Source organism: Oenanthe melanoleuca, chromosome 4A (genome assembly GCF_029582105.1).
Source record: "Oenanthe melanoleuca isolate GR-GAL-2019-014 chromosome 4A, OMel1.0, whole genome shotgun sequence".
NCBI classification, from domain to species: Eukaryota; Metazoa; Chordata; class Aves; order Passeriformes; family Muscicapidae; genus Oenanthe; species Oenanthe melanoleuca.
Genome location: NC_079338.1, coordinates 13358428 through 13384063, shown reverse-complemented (window position 1 = coordinate 13384063; position 25636 = coordinate 13358428). Strand labels below are relative to the sequence as shown.

The 25636-nt window shown below is 48.9% G+C and overlaps 1 protein-coding gene across 1 annotated transcript; it reads right to left on the bottom strand.

The window, feature by feature from the left end:
* Window positions 1-526: 526 nt before the first annotated feature.
* SLC9A6 (solute carrier family 9 member A6) lies at window positions 527-25318 on the bottom strand. The gene is made up of 16 exons (XM_056491455.1): window positions 25043-25318; window positions 18524-18723; window positions 18082-18159; window positions 17362-17438; window positions 16335-16447; window positions 14705-14810; window positions 11822-11963; window positions 11490-11595; window positions 11182-11270; window positions 10852-10965; window positions 9176-9287; window positions 7980-8133; window positions 7826-7856; window positions 6603-6682; window positions 5929-6034; window positions 527-4729 (listed from the first exon to the last, which is right to left on the bottom strand). The coding sequence occupies exons 1-16, from the start codon at window positions 25302-25304 to the stop codon at window positions 4457-4459; spliced, it is 2043 nt and encodes a 680-aa protein (XP_056347430.1). The 5' UTR covers window positions 25305-25318; the 3' UTR covers window positions 527-4456.
* Window positions 25319-25636: the final 318 nt, after the last annotated feature.

Below are 25636 nucleotides of genomic sequence, written 5' to 3'. Positions count from 1 at the left end.
TGGTAAACAGGTGTCAGGGTTACCCTGAAGCGAGGCAGAGCTGGAAAAATATGGTTTTACACCATCCAAAGGATGAAAGCTGATTCCTGAAGAGATTCCTGAATTTTTCAGGTATTCTGTACTGAAGGATTGAAGAGCATTTGAACAACTTGCCTTTTCAGCACATAGCACCAAAAAAAAATAAAATGGTGCAGGTGGGAGTGAGAGGGCAGAATCACCAGCCAGAAACTCAAATTCAAGTCCTGGGGGATATAAAAGCCTGGGAAAGCTCAGGAACCTTGATTTTGCAAACACCCCATGGTGATGCCTCCATGCAGGTCCACTCAGTGCCCCAGGGCTGGGAGTGAGCAGCACTGTCCCAGCTGGATTTGCTGCTCCTGGAGGAGCTTTCGGCAAGCAGAGCTGTTCCTGCAAGGAAGGTGTGTCCCAGAACTGTGCACCCAGCCCAGCTGCCCACCAGTGCTGGGGTGCAGCACCCCTGGCTGCTGCCAAGGCCATGAACAAACTGCTCTCAGGAGGTCAAGTGGAACGTCGTCACTTTGCTACAGATTTATTTCCGTGTGAATTAATGAAACGGTACACACAATTCCAAAAAAAAAAAAATAATCTTTTATAGGCCCATAATCCTTCTTTCACAGTACAATGCAACAGTAGAGGATTTAGTCAGTGTAAACAGAAGGTCCAATAGTGATCATCAGCTATCACAGATCAGCTGCACAAACACCACAGCTACGGGGTTAATGCCATTACCACACAAATTGACAGTACCAGTACAAATCATAACTTTACCTACAATGCTTTTTCATGTGCAAAAACCATGAAAATTCAATTTACAGAAGAAGGGCACCTTCTCTAAATCTTTGTGGGGGCTGTAAAGTGCCTCCTCAGGGCTGTCTTATCCATTTGGCAAAGGTCTCAGGCCCTGAATCTCCAAGGTTCTCAACTCCATCTGCAGCACAAAGCATCAGGGCATTCCTGTGTGCTCTGCTGCAGCCCAGCACAGAAAATAATCAGCTGAGGATGAATCTCATTCATTTGTGAAATCACTCCTGAATTTACATGCATTGACTAAAGCTATTCAAAACAGTCCTGGTTATATTGTATCTGGATCATAAGGTCGTATATATGGATCATAGAATCATCACTGGTGTCTTGGGGTGACTTTATGATGCTTGTATCCCAAACTGTCTGTTCTAATAATGTTGAATATTGAGTTCTGCAGCTTTAAGACTGTTTCCAGGGGTGAAGGGGGAGAGAAGAGGTGCAGAGTTTACCAGGACTGCACTCTCTCCTCCTCATCCTTCACACAGACTGTGCTGTCTGCAGTGGAAGCAGGAGACAGCTCTCCTTTGCTCTTGGTTAGTTTCTGGCTAGCTGAGGCAGAGAAACTCCCTGGACTGTGGGGTTTTTTTTTTTCCCCCCTTTTTCTTGGAATTGTTCAAATCTGCTCTGGACTAAAAAACCCAGAGGAGCACCAGGAGCTCACACCTGTGGCCCACCTGGGCTGTGACATTTCCCAGCACTGGAGGGACTGAGAACAGCCTGAGTGAGCTGGGCTGTGACCCACAGAAGGGACTCCTCTGAATTTGCCATCTCTTCAGAGCAGTGAGAAGTTTTGCTGTTTAGTATTGTTCATTTTTGTGCTGGAAAGTGCTTTGCCTGTTAAATAAACAGGTTTTTTTCCACTTCTCTCCAATGAAATATTTCCCTGAACCAGCTGGGGGAGGGACTGCTTGAATCTGTTTCCTAGAGGGATCCCATTCAGAGGTTTTCTCCCAAATTTGCCCTGAACCAGGACATACTCTTAACTCCATCTGCAGCACAAAGCATCAGGGCTCTGCCTCTGCACACCAGGCATTCCTGTGTGCTCTGCTGCAGCCCAGCACAGAAAATAATCAGCTGAGGATGAGTCCCATTCATTTATGAAATCACTCCTGAATTTAATCTTAGATTCATTCATTGACTTAAGGCTATTCAAAACAGTCCTGGTTAGATTATATATGGATCAAAATGTAACCCATAAAATCATCATTGGTTAGTTTCTTCTCCTTTCATGTACTATCTAAACTGTTACTGGTGTCAAAAGTTGAAGCTTATGGGTAATGTGTTGGCAAGATTACAGTGAGTGGATAAATTACTGAAGTCAAAGGGTCAGAGGAAGAGAGGAATGCTACCACAGCCATGGTGAAACATCAGCTTGTGGCCACCTTGCAGCAAGTTTTCACCTCAGCTGGGAATGCCTGGGAGGGAGCCCTGAGGCAGCAGAACTGTCCTGCACCTCCAGCTGCACCAACTCTGTAAATTGAATTCATAGTCAGGCTATACAGGAAAAAACAAGAGGTAGTTATTTATCATACCTCTTCAAAAAGGCAGAACAAACAAAAAACAGGATGTAGAAGTGATGCAGTAAACCTAAAATCAACAGGTTCCTACTTTTTTTTTTTTCGTTCTTTTTTTGTTTTTTTAAACACATGAAGTTAAGTTACAGACATCATATAAAATGCACACTCACTTTATGGAATTCCTGCATAGTAGGAAACAAAGGCCAGTGCTAATCCAACAGCTTTGTTAACAGCGGGATGCCATTTACAGGTGCAAGGAAGATGCCCCAAATATATCCAAATATAAACAGAGCATTACCCCCCTTCTAGGGAAGTCTTATGGCAACACTTACACATTTTGTTCAGAAGGAAAATGAAAGCATTTTCTTGGGGATAAACTGCCAAAATAATTATTGTTTCACATCCATAAATTTAAGGCAATGTTACTTAGACCTGAGAAAATGAAAATAAAAAACAAACCAAACCGTGTAGATTTATTTTCTCAACTATACATATATACTTGAAACTTCAGGATTTTCTGTCTCCTCCAACTCTCAGGTGGTGCTGGGGAAAACAGCTGTGGGGACACTGCTCTGAGGTCTCAGGGTCAGATCCTGAGAGATGCAGAGTTTGTTCCAAAGACAGCTAATGTGAGCTGTGAGTGCCCAGACTCACCTGGCTCTCTTTCATGTATTTTCATTTTAAATACCTCTGTTTAAGCCCTCTGGAGAGGGTTAACCCTCTCTCCAGAGAATGGGCCTGTAGTGCACCAGTAACCCTGAAAGGTTTGTATAGCAAAACTGTAGATAAAATAGACAATAAAATTACATACAGTAAATTTCCATGATTCCCCCTTTCCTGGAGAAAAAAGATGTCAGGGTTAACAGTTTCACTGCACCTTCAGCCATTCCCATAAGTACAGAATAAATCCTTTAACACTAGTGTGAATCCTAAATTGTTCTGTGCTCTTCCTCGAAAAACAAAAACGTAAATTAAAAACCAAAAATCAACTCGCAAACATTTCTCCTTAAATGATAAGAGACACAAGAAGGGTTGGGTGGGGACTGCAGACACACAGCATGCTGAGGAGTTACCAAACAAAGTGCAATGGTTTCTGACTGCGGGAGGACGGACGGACGGACGGCTCCCCTTCAGTACCAGCTGGATGCCCTGCAGAGCTCTGGTACCACGTGGATCTGCAGCCCTAAAGCTCGAGTTTGAGGTGGGCTGGGCTCCACAGCCCCAGGTGGGGTGTGCCCCCTCTGCACACCTTGGCTACATCTGTGACTGCAGGACAGGAACTCGCCCGCGCAAAGACACGGCCGCTTCCCAAACGTGAAATTCAGTTGCCAAAAGAGGATTTGATGGCTGGTTCTAGAAAGCTGCTTGAGCCACAGCTGAAAGATGGACTCAGACCTAAAATCTGTGCACGCCTGGTGTAGTTTCTGTGGGATTGCCTCCTTCTCCTGAACACAACTACAGACACCAACCATCCCTCTCTCCTGCTCCCATCCGAGCAGCTGGACACCGCAGCCCTCGCTGTCAGCTCTGGCTGGGTCTGCCATGAGCCCACTAAAGCAGGGCTTGGGCAGAGGGTCACTAAAAAGCAGAAAGTCTCCAGGTTCCCACAGTGAAACAAGTTTATCACCATCCACTGCCTGGCGAGAGGGTCTGTGGGCAGATTTTTTGCTGATATTTCAAACGTGACTATCCAAAGATCAGAGACCAAAAGAAACTCAACAATCCTCATCGGACCAGAAAGCAATTTCCACTGCTCACCAGCAACTCCCTACCCTCCTCTCCCAGGTTCAAAGGATGAACAGGGAGTCACAGCTCCTTTACTCACCCGCTGGGAACTAAACCCTTCATCAAATCACACACTAACGAAGCTCACTGTGTGCAAAAGACTCTGACGCTAAAACAGTTCCACCCTACATAGTGCAGTCAACACAGTTTTTAACTTAAATTTGCAGCTTGTTCTTTACAAGTGCTTGGCAGAGAATATTTATATTCTTTTGACACCATATAAATAATATTTATACAGCTTAGACATTTTGAGACATGCATTAGACTTTAGGTAGTACATACTCCTTGATCATATATGCAAATATTACCGTCAGCCAAAGCGAGCAGCCTTATGCTGGGCCGTGTCTGGCGCTATCCAGGACGTTTGAGGGCGGCTCCGAATCGTCCATGGGCAGCACCAGGCGCGTCCCCCGGATCACGAGCTCGTGGTCCCCAAAGGCCAGCTCCCGGTCCAGGGCGTCCTCCGAGCTGTTCCCCGCCAAGCGCCGGGCGCTGCCGGGCGCCGCCGGCTCCGTGCTCACCGTGGAGTCCCCGTACGTCAGGCTGATGTCCCCGTCGTTCAGAATGAGGTCGGAGTCGTCGTCCTTCAGCTGCTCTTGATTCTGGGGAGCAAAGAGCTGTTAAACCCCCCCAGAATGGCTATGGTGACTGAGCACAGAGAGGCACCCAGGCTCTCCTGCACTGTGACTGTAGCTGTTTCTGGGGGGCTGGATGCCTTCCAACCCCCGAGGTAGCTACACAAAGTCCAGATAGCTCAGAACTTGGGTAGCAGAAGCATTCAGCTACTCGCTAGCTAAGGCTTGAGGCTGTGCTGCAACAGTTCCAAAGATAACTTTATTTCTCCGAAGGGGAATTGCTAGCAACAGTCTAATTACATCAGACAACAAAGGGTATTTATAGGTTTCTAGAGGATTGAACTTCTAACCAATACAATCTACACATTACAAAGTAACCAATTATCTTCAAATCCTAAGTAAGAAAAGGATCAATTATTGTAACACTTTAAGAACCAATAGAAATCCTAAGAGGTAACAGGAGTTTTGATAAGGGAAAGAGGCCCCTGTCTTTAGGAATTCCTTTGTTTTAAGGGATAAAATCCCAGGGGCCTTTTTTAGGGGAAGTAGAATCTTCTACATGTGACCACAACAAGACGTGGCACACACACATCTCAGAGCCCAGGTGACTCACACTATGCAGAATTTCTCTGCAGACTGCCTAAAAGGGCTCTCCCAGCTCTCTTCTTTCTGGTGCCATAGCCAGGTGCACAGGGAATACAGCACTGAGTGGACCAAATACTCATGAGCACAGGAACTGCACTGCTGACCCACCACAGCCATTTCTGGTTTGTCAGGGAACCTGGTGCTGAGACAGGGCAAGAAGATTCCTGGCATGCACAGCTGCCACTGCAAGAGACCCCTGGGCACAGCAATCCTGGCTACTCTTCTAGTTGTGAGTAATGCAGGAAAGGCTGCAGGAATGGTTCAGCTGTAAGGCTGGAAGACAGGATATCCAGCTGGGGATAGGGAATTGTGTGTCGTCCCAGCTGGGCCTGAGGAAGGACAGCTGTGACAACTTCACTGAACCAGTCACCGAGGAACCACCATGAATACACCACAAACCCTGTCATGACCTAACAGCAGGCTGGAAAAGCAAAATGCTCACGGGAATTAGCTCATCCATCAGCCCCAATATCTGATTTCCCTCATGCTTCCAGCTTGATGCTGTAGAGCAGCATCCAAAAGAGAAACATAAACACATGAACCCCACAACACTGTGACACAAAGGACACTAAAGGACTCACCTCGTACGCCTGTGGGCTTGTCAGGCACCGGGCAACAGGCCCACAGCACCCTGGGAGTGTGGTGGTCAGTGGGGGACCACTGTGTGTCAGGAGAGGCTTTAGATAGCTACAGAGAGGGTTAAGGGAAAAGGAGGAACGGGGCCATGTCAGTGGGGGTAGCACTGAAGGACTTGGCATTGAAAGGAAATCACAGAAAGAAAAGAAACACCAATGTGTAATGGTGTGCAAGGAGAATGCAACCAAACAGAGCAGGACACAGTCCTGGTAAGGTGCTCAGCAGCATCACTTGTCCCACCACCTGTGCCCCTCAGCCTAACATTGCTCCTCCACTAATTCACAGCACAGCATCTGCAAGGGAGGAGAGGCACAGATCTACCAAGAAGGACTGCTAGTAAGAAAACCCCCATCCCTTCCTGCCCACCTGCCCCTGGGATCAAGGACCCCCAGGATTCCAATCCTGGAGAGCCCAGCTTTGAACAGAACTGCTGCTGCATTCTCACTGACAGAGGGTGGGAACTGTTGCTTCTCGCAGCCACAGACGGGAGTAGGTGCAAACCAAAACTGCAATGTCATGGGAAAGCAAACATTGGTTCCCCTGCTAAGCAGGGAACTAGTCATGGTGCCAGTGAGGGGGGCCTGGGCAGTGGGACTGACACAGCACACACCAAGGATACTTGTGGTCGAAGTTGTACCACATGCGGAAAAGCCAAGCGCTCTCAGCCTTCGTGCTCCTCCTCTCGCTCTCTGGGACACCCTGTGGGACAGCAAAACAGTAAAGAGGGGCAGGACAACATGCCATGAACTGGAGCAGGGCCAGGAGACCCCATGGGACACTGGATTATCCCCAGGGGACACAGACACACAGACTTTCCCACTGCCTCTTCAGAAGAAGCCTTTGGGTTGCCGTGTGTATAAGGACGTTCACACCACAACAGGCTGCATTTAGCAGCATTCAACTGCCTCAGGGAGGGGGTATCAAAGCACAGAGTGACCATTTTGCTGCTAGAGCCTTCCAGTGTCTGGGCCCAAGGTTTAAAGTGTCTCAGAGCCAGGAGCTGCACCCACACATCACATTTAATAGTGACAGACAGATCCAACCTCCATCAGATCTCGCCTGACACTGCTGCATGCAAATAATTGTGTGTTATGGGAACTCCAGGCTTCCTTTCAGGCAGAGAAAAAAATATAAAACTGTTTGGAGTGGACTACGAATACAACTAGATATTTCATAGAAATCTGGCTTACAGATTTATGGCCCTGGGCTGTCTGTCACATTTGATGCTTTCTCTCCAGGAGGTGAACAGCCCAATAAATGGCTCTGAACCAAATGAATCTCCAAGGTGCAGAATCCTCACTGAAACCAAGGAGAGCCACAGCCACAGCACAACCAGGCTGCAGACACATGAATGAGACAGCTGGAACTGCCAGGCAGGAAAACTCCCAGGGCTGTAGGGCTCCAGCACTGATCTCAGTGTGGTCAGTGGTTCCAGGGCTGTCCATAACCACCCACAGGAAAAGGGGGTAAGCAGGGGCTGAGGGTACCACGGGTAAAAGTGGAGCAGAAGATGCTACATAAAATGAGTCAGTAAATGGTGTTTCTGTACTGCCCTGGACACTGGGACGAGGCACAGCCTCCATGCCATGCTCACTTTGGGATTTATCTCAAACCCAGCAAGGGAGAGACTGAATCTATTGCAGTAGCATGGACTGACTAAACAGTCCAGCATTGCTTCTGTGCCCTTCTTTCCAGCTGAGTCAAAACAAGGCTCATGAAAACCAGAGAGCACACAGAAGCTGTGACTCCACTGACTGCAAACAGGGGTGCTAAAAGCTCCTGCAGCTGGAAGGAAGCAGAGCACAGCCAGGCATTGACAGGTCAGGCTGTAACCACACTCACCACGTTCTCCTGATCCGCATCCACACCGACCCTGTGAGGAGAGAAGCAGCAGAGTCACGCACCCAGCGCAGGGCTGGGACGGGGAAGGACGGGATCTGAGCTGCTCCCTGAAACCCCAGCTGGGAGCAGCCCAGGGCAGGAGCCCTGCACTGACCTGATGTTGAGGCAGGACAGCATGGCCGTGGTGCCCCCGCCGAACACCCACACGGTGAAGAAGACGATGAGCAGGGTGGTGCTGAACATCATCTGCCGCGCGTACGTGGCCGTGTCGCGGATGGCCAGGGCGAAGGCCATGGCTCCACGCAGCCCTGAGGGTGGGACAGCACAGCAACTCTCTCAGCCCCCATCCCGTGGCCAGCTTCCCTCCTGGGGCTCACACCCTGCTGCCCCTCTGCTGCCACATCCACCCCCAGGGGACAGCAGTGATGATTTGCTCACCCCTCCTCCCGAGCCCAGAAAGGCAAACCCTCCTCCTGCCCCGTGCCATGCCTTGAGCCAGGACAGGAGGAGCCCATTGCTACACCTTAAACCAGAGTCCTACCCAGTTGTGTTGTGTTGATGCGGCCAGAAATGTGAATTCTCTCACCATCTGTTGAAGCTGGGTGGGGCAGTGACCCTGATCTCCTGGCACATATTATCTGCTAATGGGCCATCTTTAAACCAGCTGGGCAATCATCTTTATCTTTCCCACAGCCCATCCTCCCTCCAGGAGATATCATCTGCTGCTGGCCCATTCAGTCCCACTGCATGACTGATAAAATTCCATCATCCCACTGGGAGATGCTCCAGCCAGGGGAGGAGCCAAGCCTTTCCTACCCAGATAAAAACTGACATTTTGGACAGCAAGGGACCTTCTTTCCACTGGATTCCAGAGGAAAGCCAGACCTTTCCACATCATCCCTGGCAGCTTCAGAGGAAACTGCACCTTCTCCAGGAGCACTGCTCCAGCTGAACCACATCTGCCACTGCAGGAGGATGCAGCCACCATTGAATGGGACTGTGCCAACACCCTGACTGACTGACGGGTGTCAGCTTGGATTCTGACTCTGGCAGGGTTTGGGATTGTTCTTTGTAACACTGCATTTCTAATTTAATTTTCCTAGTAAAGAACTGTTATTCCTAATTCCCATATCTTTGCCTGAGAGCCCCTTAATTTCAAAATTATAATAATAATTTGGAGGAAGGGGTTTACATTCTCCATTTCAAAGAGAAGCTTCTGCCTTTATTGGCAGACACCTGTCCTTCAAACCAGGACACCAGCCTCTCCTCCAGACCCTGCCCATAAAAGATTTAGAGTTGAATAAGGAATATTTCCAGGCTCTCAGGGGCATGAAGGATGCAGTAACTTACCAGCAAACATCATCATGTGCTGCAAATTCGTTCCAATCTTATTTCTTCTCCCAAGATTCAGTAAAAATGACAATGGGTAAATATTGGCAGCTCTTCCTAGGAAGATAGCAAGCTGTATTTGCACATGTTAAGGAAATTGCTTTTCCTGTGTCTCCCATTACATTCCACCTGCACACAGAGCCAGTTTCTATTGCCCAGAGGAAACTGGGATCTGCAGAGCCAGTGCTCTGGCTGAAAAGAAAATAACCCAGCTCTGAGTGCTACAGCACTGTGAGAAGAGCAGGCCACTGCCTCACTGAAACACAGCACACACTGCAATTCAGGAATATCACACAAGCACAAACAAACAAGGGTAATGATGACAGGACATGTTAGACAAGTGAGAGGAGAGAAAAAACCACTGTTTCCCACAGCATGCTCTCTGCTGGCAGGTCCATTTTGCACCCCAAGAATTATTTGTCTTCTGTAAAGCTCAAGTTATCACAGCTATGACAACCCCTCTGACATTCCCCAGCATGCCACACTTCACAGCTGGGTTTGAAGCCTTAAGCCAAGTCCCATTCCCAAAGATTATTCAGCAAAATGAAAGCAGCAGCCGTTGAGAAGGAAAAAAAAAAATCCAATACTCTTTCTGTTTTCATAGCCTGCAAGATACAAGAATCACCAGCCCCTTCATATTGCTTTTTATCTTTGAAGCTGTGTCTTTTAATACCAGCACCCAGATGGCAAAAATAATCTTGGAGCCAGTATTCAGCACAGCCTTGAATAATACAGAAAATGCTTCTAGCTTTTATGTTCTTTCCTGAACATCACAATTTGCATAAGAGACGTATTTCATGATCTCTCTCATAAATGAGCTATTTCATCAGTGAGTTAGCCAGTTCCCACTGAAGAGGCACAGCACAAAATTCCAATATAACAGCCCAAGTGACTTTTCTCTGCTCTCCACCCCTCCTGCCCCACTGCCACCCCACAAAAGCTGATGAGGGAAATTCAGCTGAGCCTGCTGCAAACCCACAGACCAGCACTGGCAAAAATGCTTTGTTTACCAGTATAAACTGGCATCAGTGCTAGCAAAGGGTGAAAATAATTCTGCACATTTAAGTGGCTTCCCTGTGATGTGAAAAAAACTCCTTCAAAATTCTTGTTTTTCTGAGACATACCAGGACTCTTGTTCCCCTTAGCATCAGCCTGCAGAACAGGAAATCCTTTCTCATGACATCATTCAGAGGCATCTACTGTAGCTCTGTTTGTGCTGTTTGACCAAAAAAAGGCTTTTTTTTCAGGGTTAACCAAGTGCACTAGCAGAGAAAAGAGGAAATAAACAGCTAGACCAGGCAGCCCCTCTTTGCAAAGCCCCTCCTGGTGCCACATGACAATGCCTGGCATTGGCATCACAGTCACACTGAATGATGAGTCCCTGCAGCAGCTGATTCAGATGTCCACAAGAGAAGAGAAGACAGGAAAAAAAAATAAATAACAGAGAAGCTGGGAAAAGAATCTCCATCTTCTTAAAATAACCAGCAAAGGCACCACTACATGGCAGAAATCCCCTTTTAAAAATAAAGCTAGACTGATTGAAAAAAAACAAACCCACTCATTTGAATGAAAAACACAAACTGGGAATGAGGCATCTCTCCCTCTTTCTGTCTTATAAATTGGGCTCCAAAGGATACAAAGGCCCCCACCACAAAGGTAGGGTTAAAGACATGGTTCTGGAAGGTGAACAGTGCAAGTCCCATGTAGGAGAAGATGAAGTTTTCTGCCAAGAAATTCAGAAGCTCAAACAACTGAAAGAGAAAAACAAATTAAAAGTGAGTTAGATATAATATAGATTTAACAAGAAAAGCATGTTAGCCCATCCATCATGCAATAAATACTTCTGCAGAAGCAACCCTAGTGAAATGCAGCTGCAAGAAGACAGATGCCCCTAATTCTGGCTGGAGGGAAGAAAAAATATTGAATTTAAAATTCAAAGAGGCTGAAGGGGTCTGAGGAGTTCTCACCTGCTTAGTTCTGTGTTGGGACTCTGTAGATAAGTTGTTATAGGTATAATGGGCCTGTGTGATCCCGCAGAAGAGCACAGCCACCACACCTGGGGAGCAGAGCATACATTAGACTCCTGGTCAGGAAAGGGGAGCTGAGCTGCACCCCAGGCCTGCAGGGCCCTTAATGCAGTAACCCCAGAACCCAGAATCATTAAACTTCTGCAAACAGAGGGAGAGCCCTGGCTGCAGTGGATACTGAGAGAAGCAAAACTCTGTGGCCCCATCATCCCTGCAGGTCTCCATCCCAGGGGCAGGGCTGTGCTTGCCTGTAAAGCCACATGCTTCAGCCAGCAGGAAGGTGCTCCAGGACATCAGGAAGAACAAGCCAGTCTCCAGCAAGGGGAACTCCCGGAGCTTGGTGAACTTGGTGACGTTGAGATGGTCAAGGACAATCTGGAGAGACCCTGCAGGCTAACAGCCTATCAAATGCAATTGTGCATCACAGCTACACTACCCACCCCTAAAAAGACAATGGCACTGTCCTTCCTTAATTTAGGGGGAAAAAAAATTAAACATCTGGGTGAAATGCAGTGCAGCAAAATATAAATAAGCTGTTATGCAAACACTGGGGGAAACAACCAAACAGTGAAAAGGATATTAAAGCTGTCACAACTCCAGTTGCTGCTCCCATTGCAAAAGATCCACTGAATATCCCCAGGAAGATCCCGATGGACTTGAACATCGCTGTGACATCAAACGTGTGGCTGTTGTCACCCGCTGGCTGATATGCAACTATTGAGCTGGAAGAGGAGGGAAAGCACAAGAACTGCTTAGTCTGGAGGGGGAGGCACCTCATGGTGCTCCACAAGCCCTGCAAAGTGCTACAAGTGCTGCAAACACCGAGCCTGAGGAGCCAGGGAGACACAACCCCCTGGGATCACACCTCCCTGCCCTGGGGAGTTTGGGATCAGCCACCCCACCCAGACCTGGATGTGCAGCTCCCCCTGGACATTAGAGAGCAGGGAAAGCCCGTGCCTCATGTGACATGTGGGATTTATGGAGGTATTTGGTATTTATGGTGGTATTTGGGGGGGTTTGGTACCAGCTCTCTGTCATGCCAGGTGCTGTGGGACCACAAAGCACTCAAGCAGGAAACCTCCATTTCTCCACCCAGACAGCTGATGTGAACACCCCCTGGAGAGCTGTAACTGCTCCTGTTCTGCCACATTAAACATGCATACATTTAGTTTGCACTGCTCTGAGCTCCAAAGTGCAATACCACAGGTAGCCAAGGCAGACAGTGCCATGCACAGCAGCACCACCATTCTCTGCATCCACCAGACCTCAACAGACCTTTGTGATGAGATGGCAAACAGGTCTGCAGTGCTGATCCCATCTCTCAATCCTAACTCCTGATGAGCTGAGCCTTGCATTAGTCATTCCACTGTTCTACCTGGAAAGGCTGAGATACAGGGGGGCCCTTACCAGCTCCTAAATTCCATTTATCAACTCCTTACATCACTTTCCTTGATGTAAACTTATTGAAAACATTAACTTCCTAGTTAGCAATCCCTTGGCTTACTCTGTTACAACTCCTGGATGTGAACTTTAAACGTTTGCTGTTCAATCTGCTGAGAACAAACACTCGCTGCCTTGCACACATTTCCTGCAGCTTTCTCCCCTAACTATACACCAACATTCTTCTGCAAAACAAATTACAAACCTCCCCTTTTCAACACATCACAGGTAATTTCCCTTGCTAAACTTCCCTGCTTTTAATACAGGTCATTTTTCTGCATTGTCTTTTACACTGCAAGCTGCAGATTTCTCTGTGATTTAATTCCTTTCATCAATTCCATCTTACACTTCTCATTACCAACATGCTCTTATTCTGGGTTTTCAAGTTTGTTTTTTTCTTTAATCCAGGCAGGTTTCACTTCCCCTCCATAACTAACTCTTTGAATGTTGGTTTTTCATTTTAACCTCTTACAGTACTCCTGGCTTTGTTTTCTGCATTGCCAATAAGACATTATTGCCAGCTGCCCTTTATTTCCCCTGTTGCTGCCCATGGGGCTTCCTGTGGTGTTTAATCCCTGTGAATCCTCCCTTTGGAAGCAGCAGGTGGAGATCCTGCAGCTGCTCCCAAACTGCAGCTCTGGCACCTCACTGCCCACCAGCTTTCAGTTCTGGGTTCAATTCCTCCTCCTCCTGTAACAAGTTCCTGCTGCCAAGCCACACCAGGCCAAGACAGGAACAGAAAGGCACAGATCCTGCTCCTTAAGCACAGGGGTATTGTGCCCAGGGCTGAAAGCAGGCAGGAGAGGAGCCTTGGGTACCCAGACTGGGCAAAAGTCACTCAGGAGCTCAGCTCTGCATCCTCCCCTGCCCACAGTGCTGGGCAAAATAAAACAACTGCTGAGTGAACTCAGAGCTGCTGCCTTGGTGCAAATGATCCTGCTTTGGGCAGGGGGTGGGCTGAGCTCAGCTTGTGGAGAGAGGAAAGCAGGAAATCAGAGCAAGAGCTACAGAGCTGGCACTGAAGCAGAGCAAGAGGCAAATCACTGTGGGTGGTGGAATCACCCACACGTGCTGAGATCCACCACGAATTCCATTACTCTGAAACTGAATCCACCCACTCCCACCAGAACCTACCAGCACAGGCTGGAAGACCCCATCCCCTCCTCACTCATGATCACTTCTGAAACACAATCTGGCTGTGCAGTGTTTCCTCTCACACCAGCAGTGACACATCCAGCAAAGAGCCAGAGTTAGCAATACAAAGAGCTCCACAAACCTCAACAGAAACACTAAGTTCAGTAAATACAACACACAGCTCACAGTGTGCTACTTGCTGCCTCCAGTGAAACCCACACAGCCAGCATGCTGGAGTGACAAGTATTCCAGAAATATTTTCTCCATTAGCCTGAGCTATATGTTAAGCTGTCACCATTGCAGGTATTATATATTACTGAACAAATTCCCATGATGGCAACACAGTGAAAACGCAGATAAAATACGTCCTGCATGCAAAGGACATAAAATATTAAAGAATATAAAACATTCTTTAGAAAAGCAGCAAGTTTCCCAAGTGTTCAGTCAAGGGCATTAACACCAGCTGTAAGAACATTAACTCCTTGAAGTGGGGAGAGAAAGGAAACAGCTGCTTCACCAGCTATTTCCACCTAAACAAAAGCAGGGATTTGTGGGTGGGAAGCAATGCAGGTAGGAGCAAAGCCTTCAGCAAGGGGTTTCAGTGGGATCTTGTGGCTGAAAAGCAGACCTGGTGCTTTTCCAGTTTCAGAGGGACATAAAAACTTTCCTATGGGTGGGAAAACCATCCATCATGCAGGGGCAATCCAGAATCCCAAGCAGTGGTAAGCAATGAGGACATGCACCAGAATGTCACTGCAGCTTTTTGGAACACTTAGAAGCTCCTGCAAACACCCATGTTCCCATTTTACAGGGGCAAGGCCGAGTGTCTCCCCCAGCTCCTGACATGTAACACACACAACAATTCCAAATAAAAGCAGAGGACACTTACGAAGACAGCACTATGGCAACGGCATCGTTGAGGACACTCTCACCAAAGAGGAGGGCATACAGCTCAACATCGACCTGGAGCTCATGGAATATGGCAAGGACAGTCACTGACAAATAGAAAAATAGGTGCTGTTATTTCCATGTAATCAAAGACTAAAGGTCCTTTATAGAAAGCTGCCTTCCTGCACATCTGTGCCACTGCTGCTACGGTGCCAGCTGCCCCCCGTGCTCCCTTTGACAGCCTTCCTTCTGCTCTTTCAGATTTGGATTTGATTCATCATTTCCCTCCTCCTTTTTTACTAAAACACATCTTGGCCTATTGAATCTTTTGCAGGCAGACATAAGCAAACTCTGCTCTGAGCTTCCCAGGGTCTGAGCTCATGGGCTGGGCCACAGTAGCAGGCTGGCATGAGCCACCCAGCTGCAGGGATGCTGCCAGCTCACAGCATCAGGGAGAGCCTTCCTCCACCTGCAGAAGGATCAGGCTTGTCCAGGATGATGACTGCCTTTTCTTTCCATTCCTGATACTCTGACAGAAATCCTTGGATTCAACACATTCTAAGTGCCAGCACAGACACTCAACGTTTCAGACCTGACTGGAAACAGCCAAGCATCAGCTCAAACCCCAAGTGGGGGTTTCTGTGATTTACAGCCACAAGGCAGAGATCAGAGTTCCCTCAAGCTCTTCAGTGATCCAGCAGCTCCAAGAAGATAATGGAAAGCAGCAGGTTTTGCACATCAGCCTCGCAGGAACATCACAACATCCAAAGCAAGCAAGATGGAACACATGGGGCACAGTTCAAGCTGAGGGCTGAGCCAATCCCAACCAACTTCTGTGAGTCTTTTCAAACAGCACTCAGGGCACACTGAAGGGATTTTAACCCATTTATGCACAGGGAAATGCTCCATTTCTACCTGTGAAATCTTCTTGTTTCTATTTCAAGCCCAAAGAAGGGACATGACACCAACAGCTCATCTGCAGCATTTCTAAGCATTAGAGGATTTCCAGCCCTGCTCAGCAAAGGACAGGAGCAAAGAGAGGCCTTTCTGTGGCCCTATGTTTTTACATTAAATGAGAACATGCAAGTAAACAGCTACCACATACAAGACATCATGAACTAACATCAATTTAGTTGAACAAGGCACATTTTTCATAGTTTTGATTTATAAAGTGCATCAGTAAACCAAGGTGTCACTACTGTCCTCAAAGTGTCTCATTAATCTAATTTCAATTAGATTAGCCTCTGTCAAAATCCAACCAAACTGAAAGGAGAAAATAGCTAAACTAACTAAAACTAGCAACTGAACCCTCCTACATTACACGTCTTGTTCTGCAACAGCTGCTGGCACAGGCTGGCAGACACACAATGCCAAACCCCAGCAGAGTCAAGAGGGAGGCTGCTTAGGACCTCACTGCAAACAAGGATTCAGGAAAGCAGAGGTTTGGAAGCTGTATTGCACATAACTGGAGAAAATTAAAAGGCACAGAGACAAATCTGACCTCTAAGAATGTCACAAATAAATTAAGCTGCAAAATTCAGAAGGAGGGAACTCACAGGGGTTTCAGACTTTCTTCCTCTCTGCCCCACAGCTCAAACCAGGCCAAAATGTAGGGAAAGCAGGTAACATACCTGGGTCAGTGGCTGACACAATGGCCCCAAACAGGAGGCAGTCAGTGAAGTAGAAATCTCCCCCGAGCTGCCCAGTGACTTTCATCAGCGCCACACAGCCGTACACGACAGAGCTGGGGATCAGAACAGGCAGTTACATCTCTGCAGTGCATTACAACTACATTCACAGGGGCTTGGATTCCCTGAATTTACCAGATTAAAGCTATCCAAATGCCAGAACACCAAAGCACAGCATGGGATGCACTGAGCCTGGTGAAACCTCAAGGCCATGATCTTGGAGGTGAGTGCTGGACCACAGACACCAAAGCACCCTCTGAACTGGAGCACAAACATGGTGCCAGCAGGGATGGAACCAGAACTCCTCCAGGAGCTCAACATGGCTAAAGAAAAGCAGCAGCCAGGCTGACAGGGTCACACAATCACTTTGCAGTGCTGCAGATTAACACAGTTCACTGAAGTCACCTTGGACTGACTCTGAAATGGCCAAAACTTCCAGTGAAGAGCAGATAATGCAGATGCTGAGTTTGCTTGAATCCACTGGACTCCATGGAAAACACCCTATGTCAGCCTGTGTGCTACTATCCAGAGTGGGAACCATCCAGCAGCCTCTGCACTGATGGATAAACAATTTGAAACACTTCTGTGCTCACTAGACACTCACCTTTTATGATCCTGCCCTCTACTCTTGTGCCTCAAGTTTATGAGGGCTTATGCTATCAATAATTTGAAGTTGCTGATTTATCAAGACCATTTCTCTGAAGTGTGAAACTTCCCTTGCCATGAATAACTATGCTCATGGGATGCTCAGATGCTGAGAGAGCACTTTGTAATTAGACAGCAGCCACCCTGTCCAAGCAGCAGAAGTTTGCACAGTAAATAGTATTATTTGCTGCTGCTGAGCAGCAGTAGCAGAGTCTGTGTGACCTTTCAGAGCTGGGATTAGCAGCTTCAGCTCCAGGCTCAGAACACTTCTCCCAAGCACAGCTCAAACCCCTGAGGAAGAACCAGCCCAGCTCCATCTACTCACCCAATCATCAGGCAGGAAATGGCAGTGCCAAGGAAAGCATATGCCAGGATGGATCCCAAGTTTCTGAAGAAGTGCCTCTAGCAGGAGAAAAAAACCAAAAACTGAATTATATTTTGCTAACAATTGATTTCAAGCCTGCACAGGCACCCACAGTGTCCACAGCAACTTGGACCCAGCTCAGACACCACGAGCTGGACAGGCACAGGGTGCCCAGCACAGCCCAGTGCCAGAGCAGCAGTTAATGCAGCATTAATAAACATGAATGTGCTGTTTTCTCATACCTGGGTGTTTAAGAAGGTGCTATTCCAAGTCCTGGGAACTGATTTCCTAACCCAGCAGCATTCCTCCTTCCTCCTCCCGCAAGCTAAACTGCATCATTCTCCTCTCCTTCCAAGTCAGCATTTCAGAGAGCTGCTGCTTTCTAAAACCTTCCCACACTCCCATGTGCTTGGAAAGCTGGGATGGCTGAAATGGCCTGGCTGACCCCAGAAACCCCTGCTGGAAACAACTGAAGAGGCTGACCCTTCCTGGGGCAGAGGGGCAGATGAGAATGACAGGGGCACTGTCAGCTCTGCTTCCCACAATCCCACATTTGCTGGGTAAAACCAAACCCACCCCCACAGCCTCAGCCTGCTGAGCAAGCATTAAAGCCCTCACAAGTATTAAAAATTCTCTGGAGGCAGAGGAAACTAAAAACATCGGCACTGTAAAGGCACGTACCCTCTTCAAGCTGTAGCCTGCATAAAATATAATAGGAGGAAGCAAAATGTTGAAGAATACTTCAGGATCAAAAGTCACCTGTTAAGAAAGAAAGAAAAAAAAACAACAGTAAAATGATTTGCTAAAATTTTGCAAGACAAAACACAAGTAAGAAAGTAATATATGGAGGAAACCCTGTACCCCCAACATGTGAATCCTGTTGGGTCAATGCTGAGGATGTGTCTGGGATCTTCTGGAGACAAATCCCAGAGTCTGAACAGCTCAAATTAAGATGAGCTAAAACTAGAGTTTCATTACATTGTGTTCAACATATAAATTACTGCTCATCACAATCACAAGTTAAAAAACCAAAATAAAAACACTTAATCCAGGAGATCCAGAACCCATCATCACGGAGGGAGTGGGAAGCACTGCTCACCTCCCCAGTCACTGCCCCCCTTACCTTCCTCAGCATCTCATTATCCTGGACATTGTTGAGCTCCTGGGCACTGATTTCCCCCTTGAGGGTGTACTCGTAGAACTTCCCACTGACGTTCACCAGCAGCGTGGCCGGGCTGGTCTGCACCTGGCAGCTCAGGGTGACGTTGTTGACATCGCTGGGGACATGGATGCCGTAGCGCAGGACCACACCCACCAGGACACCTGGGGAGGGACACAGCTCTGAGACACAAACCACAGCACAGCCCCACAATGATCCTCCTGAGCATGGATGCAGCACCAGGATCCTGACCCCTGCCCAGCTGCTGAGCACAAGCACAACCCAAGAACTGCCTGTGTGAATTGAACCACCCTCGTCCCCCGAGAGCCAGGTGAATGCTCTGTGCTCATGGGGAGCTTCTAACACAGTCATGGACAAGTCCTGCAGGATTTGAGCCACCCAGCAATCAGTCAGAGCCTCACTCTCACTCCAGGGCAGCCAACATCGAGGGCACACTGGGTTTTTGAAGGTGAGCACCTCGCTCACTTTGCTCACACATGCCCAAGCTGTGTCCCATGCACCCCAAAACCTGACATCAAACTCTTCATTTTGGCAGGGATTAAAGATGATAGCCAGCAACCACCCTGAACGCTGTGAGACTGGCAAGCATCCTTCCTAAGGTGCTGCAGCACCATACAGTCTCCTCCCAGCCCTCTCTGTTTTTATAAAACCACATTTTGAAATACAAACATAGAAACATATAAAACTATTTCCCAGTAAAGACCGACCACCCAGATCTACTCCTTGCCTCTGCAAACTTCAGCTCTGTACCACCAGCAGCAGCCCCAGGGCAGCCCCATGAGGCAACTCTGCCTCCAGCCCAGCTGCTAAGTAAGGTTATTTTAGGGTTAATTTGCAAGTCAGCAATTTATAAGACATTTTTCTTTTGTTGTCTGAGGTCTCAAATCCAGATTCAAGTGTGTTGAGTGCTCTCCTGGCAGAGTGTTTTGACATCTGCAGGCTGGGGAAGAGGGGTGTCCCACAAGACACCTTTCCATGTAGCCTTCAGCACAAAAGGGTTTGGAAACTGCTCGATTAAGGCGGCCCAGAGCCACCACAGAAATCCTGGACCTTAACCCCATCTCTGAACCACACATTTCTGAGAAGCTTTCAGACACGTGGGAACTAAACACAGACCACAAGGCTCTGGAGGCTTCTCCATTTGCCTCCCAGGACGCTCCTGTTCCTTACTGCTGCCTTAATTAAAGCCTTGCTCTGTGCTTTCCTACAGGAGGGCACAACCCCAACTGATGGGAACACCCAGCTCTTCCCTGCCACCACCTCTCAGGCAGGACACTGTGGGGCCACAGCCCATTCAGCACCTCCTGCTGATGAACCTGCTGAACTCAAGTTCCTGATCTGTGTAATGGTTTGGAAGCAAAACCAGTGAGAGACTCCAAGTCAGAAATAAAACTTAATAGGAAAAAAAGAGAAAAATAAAATACATGCAATACTACAAAAGAAAAACCACTGACAGAGTCAGAATACAATCTGACACCCCACTAGTTAGGGTGGTGGTAGCAGTCCAGATGAGGTGGCATTGTTGAAGTAGTGATCCTGTAGAAAGCTCTGGTAGCTCTTGTCCTCTAGAAACCATTGGGTAAGGGCTGCCTTGGTGTTCCAAATCTCAGCTTTTATCTAGGTAGGAAATTCTTGGCTCCTCCCCCTGGGTGCAGAATCTCCCAGTGGGATGATGTAATTTTATCAGTCATGTAGTGGAACTGAATGGCCCATTAACAGGAGATACCTCCTGGAGGAAGGATGGGTCTTGGGAAAGATAAAGATGATTGCCCCACCTGGTTTTTAACAGGTGGCCCATTAGCAGAGGATATCTCCACAGAGATAAGAATCACTGCCACACCTGGTTTCAGTAGGTGGTGACAGAGTACATACTTTTGGGCACATCTTTACATTGTAACCTAGAACAATCTGCCACCCTTGACTTCTCCTCCCTTGGACACAGTTTTTCCAGGACAAGATTTGCTATTTTTCCCCATGACAAAAAGAAAAGCCCCCACCCCCAGAGCACATGCAGAGGAGGTGGCTGCACACAAAGTCACCACTGCTGACCTAGAAGAGCTCAGCTCAGGGACTGCCCAGACCCAAAGCCCTGGTCTAGTACAGCACAGCAGTACAGGTGAGCTAAAAGATGCTTTAACAATACAGATGCTTACAGATGCTTTTAAGCCATGCACCATCAAGGAGGCGCTCACCTCTCTGAGCTTTATCTCCCTGAATCACCCCAACAATCACAGAACAGTTGCCCCTGGGCACAGCCAGGCACTGTCAGCCCCAGCAAGGAGACTTTAGGGCAGTCACACTGTGCAGAGCAGCTGAGGGCTGCTTTTACACCATCATCACCTAGAGGGACACCATAAGGAATTCTTCAGCTTACTTTTCTGCCAGACTCTGCTCCTGTGATCTGCCAGTGCTCCACAAATAAAAGTAGAGAATGAAAGCAAGTCAAGCACTTCATGATGCCACAGCATGTATTAATTAACAGGAGCATGTGGCATGCATGGCACAGCAGTGGGACAAAACACCCCATTTTCCTTTCACCCAGAAGATGACAATCCTGGAAGTACCACAGGAAAAAAACAAAACCCTTCACTGGGGTAAAAGGAGTTTCAAAGAGTTATTTACATCTGCTTATGGCTATTAAGGTACACCACACTTTGCAGCCCTCCAGAACTAAATGGGTGACTTTTAAAACATTGCTTCTTAAAAAAAAAAATGCAGGAATCAGAAATAAGCAGCTGCCTGCCCTTGCTCAGCTGGAAGGAAACCCACTCAGTAACCCCTTTAACACCCAGACTAAGCACTGTGAGATGAAAGGCCCCACGGGAGGAAGGAGGGACAGACAGAAGGAGTCACTGCTGTGAATTCAGAAGGGATCCAGATTCCACCTCTGCACTCTTATTAACCCCTGTCCCAAAGCAGTGCTACATCTGACAGCACCCCTGCTCCTCTGCCATCTCCTTATCCAGGCAGCTGTTCCTGGCCCCTGTGCCAGTCAAGCTCCAGACAGGGCCAAATTCCATTCTGGCCAGGAATGGGATAAGGAAAAAGGGACAGGTAAACCTACAGTATCTGAGAAGGACCCCCATTTGGGAGTCCCAAAATCAGACCTTTTGTCTTGCTCAGTAATAGGCTGCCTGGGAGGCTGCCAGGTGGGGAAAGACACCCATGTGCAAACACACAAATGCACAGATTGCTCCTGGGCACTGAGTGTGACCCTGCCAGCAGCCCTGACACAGAGACACTGTCAGAGTCACTGCAGGGAAAGCATCCTGCTGCTCTGCTGGAAACCAGTTATTCCACCAACATTAACTGGCCCCACAGCAGCCCCTCCTGCCCCATGGTGGATCTGATCAACCCTCCCTATCCAACCCTGCTCAGGGAGGCACTTGGGACAAACCTGCCATGGTTTTCCAGACACCAAGCCCAGTCCTGAGCTCAGGCTCCCTGGACCAAGCCCAGGGGACCCTGCAGGTGCTCCTGGTTCTGAGAGGCTCTTAGGAAATGGTTCAGACTCCTGGCACTCACAGGGCTGCCCCAGCAGCAACCTGCGAGCCAGTATCGACATGCTTCTGCTGCCAGAAGTTTTACAAAACTGAGCCCTGGGAGGGAGCTGAGCTGAGCAGAGGGAACCCGACACCGAGGAAGCTGCCAGCTGAAAGCTGCAAGGAGCTGAGAAGCTGAAGGCAAAGCCGGCAAATTAATTGAGTTCTTTTATGCAAAGTGCAAGAGATTATTTTCATTGCATTTCTCCTGACTTCATTAAAAAGAACAGAAGCCCATGGGCTTTTTTTTTAAGGTGCTGTTGAACATTTCCGAGGTAATGTTTTAAATGGAGACTAATAGATTACCAAACCCAGCACTTAACAACAATGGAAGCAGACAGGAACCCCAGGCGAGCATTAATCTGGACACCAAAAGGAAAGAAAAATGTAACAGCTGAAGACATCCTGACAACAAGCAGTTTAGACACACACAGTCCAGGGGCCAAGTGGGAACAAGTACAAGGAAACTAAACTTCTAGAGAAGGTCCTGCACATCCACCATCAGACTCTGAGAAGAACTGAAACAAAACTGTTCAATAAACCATCCTAAATGCTGAGCACCTCAGATTTGGGAACCTCATTTTAAACACTGAAATGAAGCTTAAGGGCTACTAAGCACCTATTGTCTGTCACTGTGAAATTACTCCAGCTGGTGTCCAGCTCCTGAACATCAGCTCTGAGCTGACAGTGTGAATTGGATAGAAATCCACCTGGAGCAAGAGCTTATAACTTCCACTAAAAACAAAGACAACAAGGAAACTGAAGTGTTTTGCCAAAAGAGATATATAAAAAAGTTTTTACCTAATTATTATCTGGCTTTTTAAACATAGAAAGACAAGTTTTTGCAAATTGCTTCTCTTGTTTAGATTTCAGGGTCTGTTTTGCACCCTTTTCCATGTTTTCAGTGAACTTCCTTGGAGCTAAGAGCATCCCAGGGAGCCAGGAACAGTGATACCTCCTTTTTTCCCTGCAGATTTTAAGTTGTCACAGTAAAACACCAACATCTCACCACTCCTTGGGAACTTCACATCCCGTTTCCTATGGCACCTGCCATTACCTCAGAAGCAAATGCCAAAAGTTGTGATACCAGGGAAAACTTGGGATTTTCTGCATGATCAGACAGGCGACATTACCAATTTCACCAGCAATTCTCTAAGCACAGTCTGCAGAAGAGCAGACAGAAAAGGATCAGCAGGAGACTGAAACAACCCAGGTTGTGATCTGAGAATAAAGTGAGCACTCAGGTAGGTCAGGGAGAGAGGATAATCAAGAGGAAGAAATGTCCAGGAGAAGAAGAACAAGTGTGAAAGAAGAACAAGGGCAAGTGTGAAAGCATGAAAGGAATAGAAAGTCACATGTCAGGAGCTCTGGGGCAGCAGGAGAGAGAAGACCTTCCATGCTGTCCTCCCACAGCACAGCTCCTGTCCCAGCAGGTGACCATCCCCACCCTGGGCAGGAGCCAGAAACATCTGAACCCCTGAGCAGTGGCTGGAAGAAATCTGAAAATTCAGAGCAGTTTGTTGTGCCCCTGAAAAAGCAGCCCAGGATTTTGTGCCTGTGGGCTGACACAAGTGTTTCCACCCTTCATATGGAAGGACACTTCCAATTAACTGAAACTTGGGATCACAAAAGCCAGTGGCCCAAACAGGTCAAGCCACAGCCTTCAGATCAAAGCTTTCTGCTGGGTGGGAGATTCACTCACATCTGACTCTGTGTGGTCACACATCACCCCCAGCCAGCAAGGACCACACAGAGGACAGACATTAACTACAGCACACAGCAGGAGCTGCCTCCTCAATCCTAAATTCAACAAATCTTCCCTAGATACGGATCCATGGCCACATTAACCACTTCCCCAGCACAGCTCCCAGTCCTACCTTGGCTGAACACAAAGTCATGTCAGATAACCCAGGGAGAGCCATACATGGCCCCTCCATACCCTGGTTCAGGCCTCTTCACGAGACCCCATTCCACTGACTCAGCCTCACTGCACTTGCTGTGGGAACAAACATGGGGATCCTCTCCAAGAGGTCCTGCCACAGCAGGAGGAGGAACTCTAAAGGTTCTGTATGTGCTTGTGCACACAGGTCCCCAGGCAGCAGGATAGAAGGCTGCTGGCTCTGCAGGGCCCTGAGCGTGGCAAAGGGTGGGAGAATCCCCCTAACAGCCTCTTCACGCTTCTTAGGCAGCTTCTGGAAATCTGGATTCTCTAAACACACGCTGGAAGCAGAGCCTCTGCCCCCAACATGTGGGATCACAGAGTCACAGAATGGTTTGGGTCAGAAGAGGACCTTGATGATCACCCAGTTCCAGCCCCCCTGCCATGGGCAGGGAACCTTGCACTAGACCTGTGCAGAGCCCCATCCAAGTCGGGATGCAAAGCTCCTGGGCAGTGCAACAACTGGTCTGGTGCCCCAAGTCCCCACTCTCAGCCCTGGAACAGGTAAGAGGGACCTGCCAGTGCCTGGTGACGTGACAGCCCATGACCCTGCCAGCTTCACCCCGTGAGGCCGTCTGGAAAAACCCAACCAGCTCCTCACTGCCAGAGATTTGGGAGTAACTCCGCGCTGGAGAGCCCTCCATATCTAGGGCTTGGAAAACAAGCAACCCTCCCTCCAGCAACGCCCAGATAAGGCTCAGCACGGGACACAGCAGGACGGCGCTGTCCCGGTGACACAGGGAGGATGTACCGTGTCCCCCTGTCCCCTGCACACACCGAACCAGCGCTGTCGCAGCCCCTCGGCCAGCGGCTCCGGGCACTGACCCGCAGCACGATGCGCTGCTGGCCCCGCTCCTGCTGCCACGGGAGTGGGAGGGCGGGCAAGCACCCAGCCCGCAGCTGGCCCGGCAGAGCCGGCACTGGCCGGGACGCGGCTCCCGGAGCTCCCGCACGGGATTCCCCGGGAAGGGCGCCGCTCACCGTAGATCATGGCCAGCCCGGTCTCGTGGAGGAAGCGAGCGCGGCGGTGCTTGAAGAGCCAGATGGTGAGGATGGTGAGGGTGAGCAGCAGGATGAAAACCAGCAGGTTGGCGCTGTCCTGACGGTGACTCTCCTCCGCCGCCTTCTCGGACACGATCTCCTCGTCCAGCGCCCCGGGACGCGCCGCCGCCACCTCGGCGCCCGCCGCGCCCCGCGCCCACAGCGCCGCGGCCGCCGCCAGCACCGGCCCCGGCCCCGCCATCGCCCCGGCACCGGCCCGGCCCCGCCAACACCAGGAAGCGGCTCTGGCGCAGGCGCCGGGGGCGGGAGCAGCGCGGGGAGCCCGGATAGGGCCGGGCCGGCGGCGAGCGGGGCCGGGGCGAGGTTGGGAGGGAAAGGGAAAGGGGAAAGGGGCTGCCTGAGCCTGCGAGTCCTAGGGAACGGGGTGCGAGGCACGCAGAAGGGTGCGGGACAGAGTTCAAAGGGGTTCGCAAGAGGGAAAAGAAGTGCCCAGAGTTGGTGCGGGGTGGATTGGCAGGTGCTGTTGGTGCGCAGGGCGCTCTGGAGGGATGTCCTGCAGGGCACACCGCGGCT